At 48.2% G+C, this 15,513-nt stretch overlaps 1 protein-coding gene across 2 annotated transcripts in view; it reads left to right on the forward strand.

Moving 5' to 3' along the window:
• Positions 1–15,513, forward strand: part of COX6B1 (cytochrome c oxidase subunit 6B1) — a 158,100-nt gene that overhangs the window by 24,912 nt on the left and 117,675 nt on the right. For both annotated transcript variants that reach the window (XM_078655315.1, XM_078655316.1), the window contains exon 2: positions 4,235–4,353. In XM_078655315.1, the coding sequence (XP_078511441.1) occupies positions 4,248–4,353 (106 nt within the window). In that variant the 5' untranslated portion in view covers positions 4,235–4,247. The remainder of the gene's footprint in view (positions 1–4,234; positions 4,354–15,513) is intronic.

Genomic DNA, 15,513 nt, shown 5'->3' on the forward strand with positions numbered 1-15,513 from the left:
GGCGGTCCCCAGGGCACAGGGGTTGCTGAACAGGCAATAAAAGTATGCCCCAGGGAGGTGGTGTTCCCGGGGCTTAAGCCCCAGGAGAGAGGGGCTTGTGTGCCCCCCTGCTTTTTTGGCTAATGCCCCCCAGGACCTGGCCCACCTGAGGACCTATTAATAACTGAGCACGGGGGCCCGCGATTCCGGGGGGGGGGGGGGCGGTGGGGGTTGTTTTGTTGGGATTCCCACAGCCAGCGTGACTCCCTCGGAACATTTTGAAAAATTATTTTGCGGTCTTGTGGGATACCACGCACACTCACTACCCACTCCCCTCTCCCCCAGGAGCCCTAGGGGTCGGGGTGGTTCTACCCTGTCCCCTTCTTTATTTTTAATGTTTTATCCGGTCACAAGATGGCTGCCAACGCTTCCTGGTTTGAAGTGTTGGCAGCCAAACGGATCCACAGTGTTTTCAGTTGTATATCTGAAAAAACCTTTCAATAACTCCAACTACTGAACGGATTTATACTAAATCTCAACATGGCAGTTCCTTGGACCTACATCTACCCTCCTGCCAAATTTGGTGTAATTCTGTTGAGCAGTTAAGACTGTAGCCGTATCTAAAGGTCTTTAGGACTTAACATGGGGAAAACATGCTTTTAAGCACAGGCTTGACGGATGATCCTGAAAGGTTCGCCAAGCGGCGCTGAAGTTATTCGCAAAACACTTTTGCCATGGAAACAAACTATAACTACCCACTGACAACTGCCAGTATGTTTTATTTATATATCCAGTCTCCTCAATTCACAGGACAGACAACTCGGACACCTTTCAAGTGCAAGTGAAAATCTCCATTTAATGGCACTAACAACGCGTTTCGGCGATTACGCCTTGATCACGTGATCAAGGCTTAATCGCCGAAACGTGTTAGTGCCAGTAAATGGAGATTTTCACTTGCACTTGAAAGGTGTCCGAGTTGTCTGTCCTGTGAATTGAGGAGACTGTGGAAAGTATTGCGGGGACTTCCGGTGTCCCGGCTCGGACCGCCCGCCGACAGCTAGTCCGATGGTACCGGAGATCGGTGAGAGAAAATGTGTGTGTGTGTGTGTGTATATATATATATATATATGTGTGTGTGTATGTTTCCAATGGACCGCTTAATTGTAAGAGATCAGAGGCTACTGCGGGGAACTGTTGGAGGAAACTTTGATAACAGGATGCAAAGCGTAATGCATTTCGGCATTTCAAGCCTTCTTCAGACGCTGTAGCAAACAGGAAACGCTGCCAAACTCCTCCTTTTATCCTCCTGCGGTCCTCCCCTAAGCAAGGAAAAGTCAGCTGACCACGCCAAATCACTGGCAGCTGTAGTCAGAGTGCTGTAGACCACAACTCCCATCATGCACCTGAGTGGTAAGTGCATTGGCGAAGTTATTGCTTGGTGCACGCTGTAATACCTGGCAAAAGTGAGGGAATAATGTGACTGTTGGTTGCGCTGTATTGATTGTCCAGTACCTCCTCAGGTTCCCAACACTCTGCCTGAATACTCCAATGTCGGGTAGGGCTGAAAGCGTGGATTTTAGTGATCCCACCTTCTCTCAATGATGAGCTGCTCCTGGCAGTAGCCACTTGCCCACGCTGTTGTAAACGGCTGTCCTGCGGTCAGCCGATACCTCGGGGATTTTATCAAAAGCGTTGCCACTCGTGTCAGCAAAGACCGCAACACACTTGGAGAGTGGGGCCCCTTTGCGCTGCTGACAAGCGCATAAAATTGTTTCCAATGGACCGCTTAATTGTAAGAGATCAGAGGCCACTGTGGGGAACTGTTGGAGGAAACTTTAATAACAGGATTCAAAGCGTAATGCATTTCGGCATTTCAAGCCTTCTTCAGATGCTGTAGCAAACAGGAAACGTTGCCAAACTCCTCCCTTTGTCCTCCTGCGGTCCTCCCCTAAGCAAGGAAAAGTCAGCTGACCATGCCAAATCACTGGCAGCTGTAGTCAGAGTGCTGTATGTGTGTGTATGTATGTGTGTGTGTGTATATATGTATATATATATATATATATATATATTTTGTAATATAAAATTAATACATTCAGACATTTGCACTTTCCTCCTAAGGCTCCACGTGTGCCATAAGAATTTGGCAATGGCTCCAAAAATAAGGTTTTAGCATGTGATCTTAAAATTCGCAAACCTATTTCAAAATTGCGTGTTCCCAACTGTCTACAAATTGGTTTTATCCACTTAGCTCGTAGGAGTGTATATGCTGGGCAAGCAAACACTACATGGTCAACATATTCAATAGCCGCATTGCAGCCACAACATAACCGAGTTGGCAACAAATTATGATGCCAATGGCTATTAAAGGTGTTCAAATAAAGCATCCCAGTCCTGAAATAAAGATTTCTATCATTTGGTACCTGGATTATATCTAGATAGTTTTCCAGGATACTAACCGATTTAAAATCCAGAAACACTCTTGTAAACTACCCACAAGATGTGTTACGAAGGAGCTCAGCTTGTTGCCCCTTCCCAATACCGTGTTTCCACAAGGTCTTCAGAGCGGAGAAAAGTAGGTGCAGTGTTATCCCACATTTCCTGCAGCCCATTGTCATCGAGCAATCTCTTCACTTTACTTATCCAGGCTATCCTTTTGGAGTTTTCCAGAATGCAGGCTTCTATTAAAGCATTTGCATAGGGGAGCAATTATGGTGTGGTCCTAATTTGCCTCCAAAGTAACAGTGGGTGTAACAGATTTCCTGCCCATGTCCAGCTTAAGAGGTTAGAGTGGAGTATGCGTGGGGCAGGGGGCAAAAGCACAAAGCTCCTCCGATATTTGATTTCGGATCTAGACAGGTAATCTATTTTTGGCAACCGGCCTCCCCCACAGTTCGGCCCCATAGAGGCAGAACTTAAAGCTTTAGAATCGTAAATCTGTAGGGCGGCTGCAAATAGTTAAGTGCAATGGGTGATGATCCTTCATAAGTGCACCAACTATTCAATTATGCTTCAAGGACATCTTAGTCGCATGTGGTTTCCTTGACATGCTGATATTATGCCCAAATATATGAAGATGTTCACCCTCTCAAGCAAAACCCTACCCAAGGTAGGCCTCCCCCTATCGGACTTATGGGGGTTTATCACCATTTATTTAGTCTGACGTATGGATTTCAAGGCCTTGCAAATCGCAAACATCTTTAAACCGATTTAACAACTGAAGATCCCTGGAGTTTTAGACACTTAGCAGGGTGTCGTCTGCAGACAGACACGATTTTGTTCCCTCCCTAGCAGGGGAGTGTCTGCAGGATGGAGAGACAAAAATATAACTGCATTGTTCAAATCGGGCGGGGGGGGGGGGGGGAGTTGGTGCCGGAAACCAGAAGGAAAAGGTCACCAGGAATGCAAACAGGGCCCCGGGTCTTTGGCTCAGACAATTGAAATGCTTGTTTCCAGTCTAGGGAGGACCTGGCTTGACAGTTCAGGCTGAACTGTTGCTTATGGCTGAGTTTAAACTGGGATGGCATAGTGAGCAAAAAAAACTATGGTTTAACCCAGCTCTTTTGACTGAGGGTGAATGTTTGGTTTGCTCTGCATTCAATCCATCATCTGTGTCTTATCTTTTTTTGGGGGCATTTTCTCCAACTGGAGTTCACTGCTTGTTGATTTGATCCTTTACATTAGGCTGGACGTAGTTCTCGGACTTTTGCTACGCGGAACTCAGCGAAGATACAAAAAAAACTCCATGAAGTTCTTCGAGTGGCGGAGTGCAGTGCGAACTGCAGTTTGTGCTGGTATTCCTGCCGCTCGGGTAGAAATTCTACCTGAGCGGCAGCTCGCACTCTCGAACAAACCCTTTGCGAGCGGGAGAAAAACTCCACTGCTCACCACGAAGCAGAATTTTCTGCACTCCGCTGTCTGAACGAAGTTCACCGGCCAGGCCAACTTTATATATCAACACTGATTATTATATAGCACTGGTATTGTGTTTTTAATAACTGATTCCACAAGTTTAGAGTTTTACAAATGCTAGCTTGTTTTATGCAAGGCAATTCACTCTCAAATTGCATATTGACTATCGACAAAGAGGAAATGTTTTTCTTAGGGCTTGATGTGTATTTGTAAACCTTTTGAATGCAATGTCACCCTTATTTGATTGTAATGAACAGTAGATTTCTAAATGTCCTCAATTCTTTTTTCACATGGACGCCTTTTGATGCACTGTTATGATTTCTAGTGACTAATATATACCGTTCAGTTTTAGGTGAAACATGGCAGATGACATTTTGACCAAGATTGAGAACTTCAAAACTGCACCGTTTGATGCCCGCTTTCCAAATATTAACCAGTCAAGGAACTGCTATCAAAATTATCGTGGTAAGACTTAGAGCGAGGCAAAACATTCTACTTACCTTTTGCCTATACAATCATCTGTGCACTGGACTTCTAGTTTTTTTTTTTTTTTTTTGTGCCTCACTCTGAACGAGTGTCACAACTCATTCTGATTTTATTTGGACACACAAAGAAATGTAGTATGTCTTGTGTATATTGTTATATTCAGGTCTGATTTGTCACAGCCCTGCACAAGCCAAGCAGTAGAATTTTGTACTGCACATGTTGCTTTAGAAGCCTACGTCAGTCGCACTACTTATATTGTTTTCCTGTATAGTGGCAGTTTCAATTGCATTTGTATAGCACTTAAAAAGGATTGTAACGCGATATGCTAGGCAGCACACTGCACTGGTAACCAAAAGTTAGTGGTTAGTCTTCTGTGGCAAAGCACCATTGTATGCAATCTCTCAAGTATCTTTTTAATCGATTAAATAGGAGATATTTGTGGTAATAGTTGGGGTAGTGGATGTATATGATGCATGCAAATGTCTGGTGGGATTTATAGAGGAGTTTCGATTGTAAATGAGTTGTGGGCATTTCCCCCCCAAAAAGAAAAACAACCATGCGTATGGCAGAGTAAGCTATGCTCAGCGAGAGAATGTATGCAGAAGATGGAAGTGTTAAGTAAAGATCCCTTTTTCATGCCAGATTTTGGGGTCATGGCGAATGATTTTTAGGTTTTGTCTAAGACTGCATGCACTGTCTGCAAAATCTTTTGTATAGTAAGCTCAATACGGGCTTAGAACCCACCCATTACTTACCATGGGTTGGTTTCGACGTAGCTGTTGTCCTTGCTTCTTATTGGTCAGTGCCTCCTGGGGCTTCCAGTGGTTGTCCCTGTTATGGATCATGGACCAAATACAGCTTCTTCTCTGCCGCCTGTGTCCTACCACTGGCCGCACATTTCTACAGGTACTTTTCTTCATGCACTCTGTAAGAGTGTATGTGTTTGCAGTCTGTCCCCCCCAACAAACGCCCCAATGTGATTTTGCTAGATAATCCCTCCTTCCATCTTGCACCAACCTCCGTTCCCTGCTTTTGTTACTTGGCGCATCATCTTCCTCCCTCTGTCTATTGTGTTGCTGCTCCTTCCTTCCCCCGCCCCCCCTTATGTTGCTTGTCCTCTCACTGTGTTGCTTGCTCCTCCCACCCTCCTGCCGCCTGCTGTGTTGCTGCCTTCCCATCAACCACAAAAAAGCTTACAGCCAAATAGCACTCATATTCGTGATAGTCCAATGTTTTTCAGACCTATTGTACAGCAGCGTGGGCTGCTGTGCAGCACTGTTCACAGTAATTTAAAAAATAACGCGGTAGGTGCTGGCCGTGTCCTAGTACTTTTATTATCCTTTACTTTCAGCCATCTCGTACAGCAGCCAGCACTCCTATCGAAAATGTAAAAAAAAGTCAATAGATCTCGCATGAGCGAAAGCTATTCACTTGGTCAATTCGTGGCTTACTTGTGTCCTCCCACCCCCCAATGGCCTGCAATTTGAGGATGCAAAAGCTAAAGAAAGAGACCAATATTTTTTGTATATGAAGATATTGCTATCTTGGGTATTTTTGATACATGCTAGAATCAGACTAAAACAGTTTGTCAGCTACTACTGTTAGACCACTGCTCCATCCAGGCCGAGATGAGGAGCTTGAGGGTTTAAAGCAAAAAGCAATGGGTGCGTTTTGATCAAAATATCGAGAGCTTTAGGCTGCTCTCTGGAAAAGCAGTAAACTCAATCATAGCAGTGTAAGGAAATATATGGGTAACTTATGCAAACACTGAATGTTTGAGCAGATGACTTCTAATGTTTAAACGAAAGCAAAGTGGGAGTCATTTGGATCGGTCTGTTTTCGGAAGTTACAAGATGAAGGTTAATGACCGCTTCTCGAGACAGTGGCAGTGTATGGTTTACGGGCCTTGAAATATCTACTCTCCCACTCGCGATGGCGAATCGAATTTTATCAGGTCGAGCTATTTTTAGGACCTACCAGTCCATTCTGGCGCGTGAACTTGAGCTGGGAAGGAACAGGTGTTCTGTACATTCAGAAAGTGAATAAGCAGTAAAGATGCCTTTACATCTTATTTTCATCTGGACACATTTGCTGTCTGTTCAAGGACTGAGATCAAACGCCAGTTCATCTTTTTAGGTTTCGCCTGGCGTCGGAGCTCCCAGCTCCGCCCAGGAGAAATCTTATGTCCCTACAGTGTAGGGCTTAGTCCCGCCCTCTGTTCCATTGGCTAGCTCCATAAATCGAGGCTAGCCATTGGAACAGAGATCTGTCCGTCATGGCCGGACCAGATTCGTGGGCGTTCCCGCGATTTTTTCGCTCTCCGCCTCTGCGATGTCGTCATCGCGGCGGTGGGCGGAGTTTCGTTTTTTTTTTTATTGGTTTGGATTAGTCATTCCATGCCGACCACGGCCGGCGGAAGAAGTCCAGGTGAGTGGTTTTTTTAATTCTTGCCTTCCCGCCCCCTCCCGCTGTCCGTGTGTCCGTTCCGCCCCCCTCCCCTTTCACTCTCCGTCTGCCTCGCTTTGTATCCTCTGAGGTCCATAATATTGTTTGGTTTCACACAAGCCTCGACTTTCTTTTGATGTGCAAATCTCCCCACTTTGAACCCCATTCACCACGTAAACTGCTTCTATCTTCTTGTTTGTTAAGGAGGTGGGGCGTGCAGAGTACAAAAAAAATGTGTTAGATTGTTTAAGTGGTTTTCCCCAAAATACTACACACAGCAGTAAAGCAGAAATGTTCAGCCATACAAAACGAAATTCGCTCGAATCGTTATTAAACACAACCTCTCGGAAAGAAACTTTTCGATGCCAAACCCCTTCCCCGCGATCGCTTCATTGGAAGGGCCGGTGCCGCCCCCTAGCAGTTACTTCTTAGTGCACATTCATGGCGGAAAATAATGCGACATAAAACTGTCTCCAGGCATTGAAGGGGCTCGTGCGACGCCTGGCGTTCGTCCCGACAGGAAAGGGCAGTGCCCTGGGGGGAGGGGAGGGGAGATGGAAGGAGGGTGCGGATGGGTGAAGAGGCAAAGGTGCAAACAAAGTGATTGGGAAAGATAACGAAAGACAAACGGGGAGAGTGGTTGGCGAGCAGGTGGGGTCTATTGTCTAGCGTAGGAGGGAAGGGCCACTAGAACGTTCAGGAACTCTGTCCTGTTTTACACTGTGGTGTGCACCACTGTCCTAGTATCCATGGATGCAGACTATCTCTGCATGTCCTGGATCCGTGCAGGGCCCGCACACTGCCCCTGCCTGTCCTGAATCCGCGCAGGGCCTGCACACTGCCCCTGTCTGTCCTGATCCGCGCAGGGCCTGCACACTGCCCCTGCATATCATGGATCCGTGCAGGGCCCGCACACTGCCCCCCCCCCCCTGTTTCATACAGCGCAACGCGCCTTGAAGTCCTGGCTTGTAGCCCTGGGCCCTTGGCTTCTCAAAGCCAGGCCCATGGTCTCACAGGAGTCCCGAGGAGCTTGGAGATAGCTCGGTGGGCTAGAGCGCCAGCTGCAGATGTGCTGTTGGGTCGACTCCCTCAGAACCGACCTCGGCTTTCGGCTTTCATCCTTCTGAGATCACCAGCGGACGCGCATTATTCAAGCGCCAAGAGGCCGGTGGCAGCGTTATCTGTGCTTAATCTCACTTTCATTGTGTACTCGGATGTGATTTCGGACTGCAGTTCTTCGCCATGGGGTGGTGCACGTGCACCGGCTCTGAAGAGCTCAAGCCTGATGGAAACATTTTGAGGGGGGGGTCATTCATGGGCGTGAGCTACACCGACAATAACTATTTAAATGTGCCTGAGCAGGGAGGGGGCGAATTCCAATGGAGGGGGCTGGGCGATGAATTGCTGAGCACAAAGAGGCGCTTGGTTGGCCAGGGGTGATATTTGTATGTGTAAAGGGTAATTAACAGGTTTGCCAGGGGGCGGGAGAGCGGGGGTGAAGGCAGCGTTGCAAAATCGGAGGAAGTCACGAATCGGCCCCGTTTGAAGCTTCGAGCACAATCCCCGCAGGGGGGGAGGAGACGTTGACCTTTGACACCTGCATGCAAGGTCTCTTCCTAAGGAAGTCGGCGCAGGGGAGAGACCAGATAAAGGGTAACCGTGTGATCTTGTCCACTGTTGCCACCCAGGGCTAATGGTGACATCTTAAACCACAAGGTTAAAGGTCGAGCAGTTTGTAAATACAGAAGGTAACCCAGGACAATATTACACTTTACCCATTATTTGCATTTTTTATTTTGCTTTCTTTTGGGTAGTTAAACCGAAGAAGTGATCGTCTTCAAAGTGCAGTTAACAATGGGCACTGTTTAGAATTGGAATATTCCGGTTTTGTTTGCCTTTCGTGAATGAATTGTTGCGAAAACAATGGACGCCAGGTTTATGCGATTCTGTGGTTGCTGCGTTTACAACATACTTAACGGTTGCTGCATTTGCCACATAATATGCCTAATTTGGAGATTTAAAAATCTGCTGCTTCTAGTTGAAATCGATGGATATGACACTGCCAGAGAAAGTGCTGCATAATGTACACGTGTTCCTGCATTATGCTGGTGGAGTGTGTCGTTATGTCCCTGTGATGTGTGGCGGGTGTTCTAGTAGCACACTCTCAGTGGGTGTATGTCGCGACTATCTGGGATTGGCGGATATACTCTGCCCTGAGTATGTTACTTAAACTGAGCCCACGTGAGTTTGTGTGTGTGTGGGTGGGGGGGTAGTATATGATATTCCCTTGGGTCGTTGTGTGTGGAGGAGAGTTATGATCTGCCCCCCCCAAGCCATGCGACATCATATCGTCCCGAGGGGTGTGGGTGGGTGTGGAGGTATTGTGTGCAGTGTTATCCTTTGGTGCTGGGTGAGTTCTGTCATCGCTCCCATCAGTGTAGTGAACACAGTGCTGCTCAGAGGGTTGTGTGTGTTTGGGGGGTAAAGAGAGAGAGAGAGGTACACGCTGGGACTCCTTAAAGCTGAGTGTGTATGTGATGTGTTACCCTTGGGTGACTCATACCACACCACTCTGAGTTGTGTGTGTTGTACCCCTCAGAGGCCTCGTAATATCGCATCATGTGTGCCGCGGGTATGTTGGACTTTACTCTGAGCAGTGCACAGCATCCCCCTGACAGAGGTGTGTAATAACATTATATAGTGCCTCTCGTTATTGAAGTCTCCGTCGCCTTTACATTTAATGCAATCCCTTTCCGTGTGAGTTAAACAACGGGTTGAGGCAGGAAAGCATCCAAGGGTTCCTAAGCCTTAGGTTTGCAATTATCTTTCATTCAGTTTTTGCTTTGGACTGGGGACGCAGTTCCTTTCCTCGCGCTGAAAGCAATCTCTGCAGCCAGATGCAGTGGGTTCAAGGGAAATAGAAGTAACGCTTTCCAAAGACCTACTTTCTTCGACTGTTTCTTTTAAGAATGCTCCAACTTAACAAGTAAAAGGGAGTGAAGAGGTGCCAAATTCTATGTTGACCACCCTGTAAAGGAACTGGTGACTTAGAGCGTCTGATGATGTTCAGCATCGGTATTTGAGCCACGTGGTTCTCAATTCACAACTGTAAAGCCACAAGCTATCTATCACTCCAGCTGGGAAGCCAATTTCTGTAAGGGCATACTGCACCTGACTGCAGATGCCACTAGGGTCATTCTGCCAGTCTTTGGTGCAGCTATTAATTAAAAACCTTTTGGTTTCTAATCCCGGATTCAGCATTTGACCAGCACTGTGTGATTTTGAGCAATTTAATGTGTGCTTCTATTATTACCAGCGTAAAATTGAAGCATGCTGTATACCAGCAACAAGGGTCTTGATGTACTTCAAGCAATAAGGGCCGCTCTGGGTGTGTGTGGCTGGCTTGTGTGTGTGTGGCTCTGGGTGTGTGTGTGTGGTAGTAATTGCTGTCTGCTGAGCTCGTCCGTAGGGTACAATAGGTCTCGCATTTGCAAGAGATTAAGCTATTGGCATTGTAAATGACAATGCCATTTATTTATCTGTTTTCAAAACCAACACATAAATACAAATTTTGTCATTTACAATGCCAATAGGTCTAACTTTTCCAAAGGCGAAACCGTTGCATTGTAAATTCTTGTTAGTAAATGCTGCTTATCCAGGAAGATTTAGGTTTCTTTCTCTCACTACGATTAGAGGATTTTGTCAAGTGAGCTGTCTGGCAATCAAGGTGAAACAAGGCTGTAGGATGTGGTGTTTTGTATTTATTTTTATTATTTTTTTTATAAACACATTTACATAGCTGGCAAATGAATAGTACGAATAATAAAATATTTCAAAATAGTTTATTTTTTGTAATTTAAAATTGTGATGAAAAACAAAGATTTAAATGGTAGCTAAACATATCCGAATTCTTTACCTGGCGATGTGCAATGACACATATTTGAAGAAACTCTTTACAAACATTGTTTGTAAACTGTATAGTTTAATCCGACCTGCATTTCAGTGGAACTTTTTGTGGACATTTAAATGGAAAATGTGCTGATTATAAATGAGTGTGCTAGCACTTCATGCTTTAGTTATGCATTTATTAAAAGTGATAGTTTTGCAGCGTGAATCTTTCTGGATTCACTATGCTGTGCATTATTCCGCGGTCTTGTGGTTGGGTCCGGATTCGTAGTCTTTTCTTTGTTTTTTGGGTTTTTTTTTGTAGCCCAGGTGGGCGTCGGCGTCACACCCCTTGGGTGTATTTCCGGTGACGTCGGCATGCTTCCTGCGGAAGCTCCCACTCTTGGGCGCAATCTTCAGATTCTTTTTTTCCGCGGTCGGGTCTGGATCGTTCCCGTTTGGGCTCCAGACATTTTTGAAGAAAGAAAATACAGAAAAGACGAGGAGAAGTCATCTGAAGACTCCAGGGGACTTCATCGACTAACAGTCAGCAAGGAGAAAGCGTTTTTCATCGAGACCCTCGACGACCGTCGACTAACACGCGACCAGGGAGGCCCTGGACGCTCGATGATGGACAACACGCCGTTCAAGTTCTGCCGTAACTGCCACCACAAGTACGCGCAGAAGGACCAGCACCCGGTATGCAACCTTTGCCTACCGGTGAACCACGAAAGCGGAGACTGCAACGCCTGTTCCGCCTTCGCCCCGAAGACCCTTCGTGTGAGAGAGAGGCAGAGGGTAGCACACGCCACCCTGCAGGGGAAGGCCCCGACTCCGTCCCTCTACGAGCTGGGGATGTCCTCAGAGGAAGAAGACAACGCTGCCGCCGAAGACGACAGCTACACGGTCGTAGAGACCGATTACACGAAGACTTCTGACAAGGTAGGAGACTCTTCGGCCCCCAAGAACCCGAGAGACTCTTGAGTCTAGAAAAATCGAGGGCAAGACCCCGAAAGCGCCGACGCCAAAAAAGGCGGCGTCCGCGACTACTCCCAGGCCCAGCGGATCCTCCGAGAAGGAGTCCCCGGCGCAGAGAGCTGCTGATCAGCAGAAAACGTAAAAAATCGTCCCCGAAAAGGATCGATCGACGCCGAGGGAGAAAGACCCAAAACTGACGACGATGACCAGAGACCCAAAATCCGGTTCGACGCCGAAAACTTTGACACCGAAAGGCACGGCGCCGAGCCATCCGCCGAAAAGAACGGCCGACCCATCCGACGCGGAACACGCGGCCGAGATGGAGAAGAAGAGAAGGCGCCTCGAGGCCGAAATGGAGAACATCATGCTGCGGAAGAAAGATTTCGACGCAAAGATGAAAGCCTTCACGATCCCTCACAAGACCAAGCCACCGGTGGTGGAGGCGGTCGAGGAGGAAGAAGAGGTCGCCGAGGAACAAGACCAGGACGTCGAGGTGGTAGACGACCAGGAGGAGTACGAGAATCCCTACGATAGTTACAACTATGGGGAGGAAGAGGAAAGCAGGACGGACACAGTCGGCACCCTCTGACCTACAGGAGGTAGATTACATAGATGTCGACACCGACAGCCCGGAGGAGGTGGTCGACACTTACCCCTCGAGGCCCTCGCCGCCGGACGACATCGGGGCCTACAACTCGGTGATACAATCTGCCGCAGCAGCTTTCAAGCTCAAGCTCGACGAAGAGAAGCAGAAAGCAGACTTCCTTCTAGAGACATTGCTCCCAACACAAACGAGGAGCCAGTTCCTTCCAATGCTCGAAAGCATCTTGGCTCAGGGGAAGGAAGCATTCAGGGAACCCGCAACATGCAAGGCAGTAACTCCCAGAACTGAGAAGAAGTGCAAACATGCCACAAAGGACCCGGCCTACATTCAGGGCACGGTCTCCGCAGACTCCATTATCACGGCCACAGCAAGGAGGAGGGCTAACGTACCCACTACCTCGGGTCCGCCACCGGATAAGGAGAGCAAAAGGATGGATCTGGTGGGCAGAAGGATCGAACGGAATGCCGCGACCCACTGGCGCATGGCTAATTCCAGCGCCCTGATAAACAGGCACATGTACCAGATCATGGAAGGGCTGGGGCAGTTGGTGAAGGACCTGCCCCAGGATGCCAGGCAGAAGGCCGAAAAGCTGGTTGAAGAAGGGAGAAACGCGGCAAATTCTTGCCTTAAGACGGCCCTGGATGGTGCAGACACCGCCAGCAGGCTCATGATGATGGGTGTCACGGAAAGGAGGCACGCCTGGCTCAGGATCTCACGTTTCAAACCGGAGGTGCAACACAGCATCCTGAACACACCGTTCAACGGCAACCCGCTTTTCGGAAAACAGTTGATGAAACGCTCAGTCAACTGAAAAAAGATAACGAAACAGCAAGATCCATGGGAGCATTGCAGTTCAGAGGGAACAAAAGGGGCACCCAGTCACGGAGGCCCGGCGGGAGAGGCGGAAACCAGCCAGGTACATCACACCAGGCTTTCCAGCAGACGCACCAGACAGACTCGCAGGCTCAGCATGGTCAGCAGAAGCAGTCCTGGCAGTACCAACAAAGAGGCCAGTCCTTTCGAGGGAGAAATGGACGGGGACAAAATAGAAGAGGGGGGCAGCAGCCCGCCTCTAAGTGACTTCAAAAAAGTACGTGTGCCCGCCCACAGAAAAGATCCCAAGGGGCAGCACGTGCAGAGGGGTCAGGACAAACTAGATTAAGATTTTACCTCCAGAAATGGAGAGAAATCACGTCAGACAAATGGATCCTCAACCTCATCCAATTCGAATACTGCATAGAGTTGGAGGGGAAGCCAACAAGCAGAAAACCAAAAAGAAAACCGCTAGCAAGCAAGCAGCTAGAGTGTCTTCAGGAGGAGGCAAAGTAACTCCTGCGGAAGCAGGCCATAGAACGGGTACCCTTCAAGGAAAGAAACACAGGAATATACTCAACGTACTTCCTGGTGCCAAAATTAGACGAGACAATGAGACCCATTCTGGACTTAAGGTTCCTGAACAAATTCATAAGAACGCAAAAATTCAAAATGACCTCCCTGCAAGAGGTGCTCCCGCAATTGCAGATCGGGGACTTCAAGGTCACGATAGACCTCAAAGACGCCTACCTGCACATCCCAATGAACAGAAAGCACAAGCACATGCTCCGGTTCACCATCTGAGAGAGCCACTACCAGTTCACGACACTAGCCTTCGGGCTAAAATCAGCACCAAGGGTATTCACAAAGTGCCTCGCAGCAGTCGCAGCGCACCTACGAAGGCAAGGAATACATGTATACCCTTACCTGGACGACTGGCTGGTGAAGGCAAACTCATACCAGAAATGCAAGCAGCACGCACATACAGTGACGAGCACGCTCATAAACCTGGGTTTCTCCATCCATTGGAAGAAATCATCAATGGAGCCGGAACAAGTGAAGATCTTCCTGGGAGCACAGATCAACACCTTACAGGGCAGGGTGTTCCCCAGCGAGAAGAGGGCGAGGGCACTGGTGAAGGAGACTCGCCTCTACCGGAAGGGACAAGCTCTGACAGTGAGGACTGCGAGCAAGATCATGGGCATGATGGCATCATGCATCCATCTGGTACCAAATGTACGACTCCACATGAGACCCATTCAAGAATGGCTACAGGGACAATGGTCACAAGCTACAGGCAGTTGGGAGGATCTAGTGGTTGTAACGCACGCAGTGCAGAAGGAGATGACATGGTGGACCATGGAGAACATAACAAGGGGAAAGCCTCTAACGCCCCCAACGCCAACAGTGACCATCACCACAGACGCATCCCTGAAGGGATGGGGCGCTCACATGGAGGAGCTCAAGGTGAGGGGACTGTGGACGCCAACAGAGGCGACAAAGCACATCAATTACCTAGAATTTAAGACAATCTCCCTTGCACTGAAAGGGAGTCCTTTCAGTGCAGTGTTTGTACAGTCTTTTCAAACAAGACTGTACAAACACAAGGTGTTGCTACAAACAGACAACACCACTGCGATGTTCTACATCAACAAGCAGGGGGGCACACAGTCAGCCCCACTCAACACTGGCGCAGGAGATATGGAGATGGGCCATCCCTCTCAAGATAGACCTACTAGCCATACACCTACCAGGGAAGGACAACATACAAGCAGATTGGCTCAGCAGACAGACATCGGCATCCCACGAGTGGGAGCTCAATGCTCAGGAGACAAGGCGGCTGTTCGACAGATGGGGGACACCATCGGTGGACCTGTTTGCCACACGCCAGAATGCAAAATGCCAAAACTTCGCATCCAGACAGCCCGAGGAGAGGTCACTGGGGAATGCCCTATGGATAGATTGGTCAAGGACATTTGCCTACGCCTTTCCCCCGATACCACTGATGCACAAAGTACTGAGCAAGTGCAGAGCGAGCAACATGACACTGATACTGGTCGCGCCACAGTGGGCGAGACAGACATGGTACTCGCAGATCATGGAGATGACACAGTGTGCACCCCACAGATGACACAGTGTGCACCCCACAGATTCAGCAAGAGGAAAGACCTTCTCTCCATGCAGAACGGAGAGGTGCTACACCCAGAGCCAGAGAGCCTGAGCCTGGTAGCGTGGCTCCTGAGGACATAGAGTTCGCACATTTGAGATTGCCAGAAAGCACCTTGAGGGTCCTTCGGGAGGCACGACGACCCAGCACTCGAAAGTGCTACGTGGCGAAATGGAAAAGATTCACAATGTGGTGCAGAAAAGAAAGGCTTCACAATAAAATGAAGACGACTCCACAGTGCTAAAGT

This window comes from Lissotriton helveticus, chromosome 7, assembly GCF_964261635.1.
Source record: "Lissotriton helveticus chromosome 7, aLisHel1.1, whole genome shotgun sequence".
In the NCBI taxonomy this organism is placed as follows: Eukaryota; Metazoa; Chordata; class Amphibia; order Caudata; family Salamandridae; genus Lissotriton; species Lissotriton helveticus.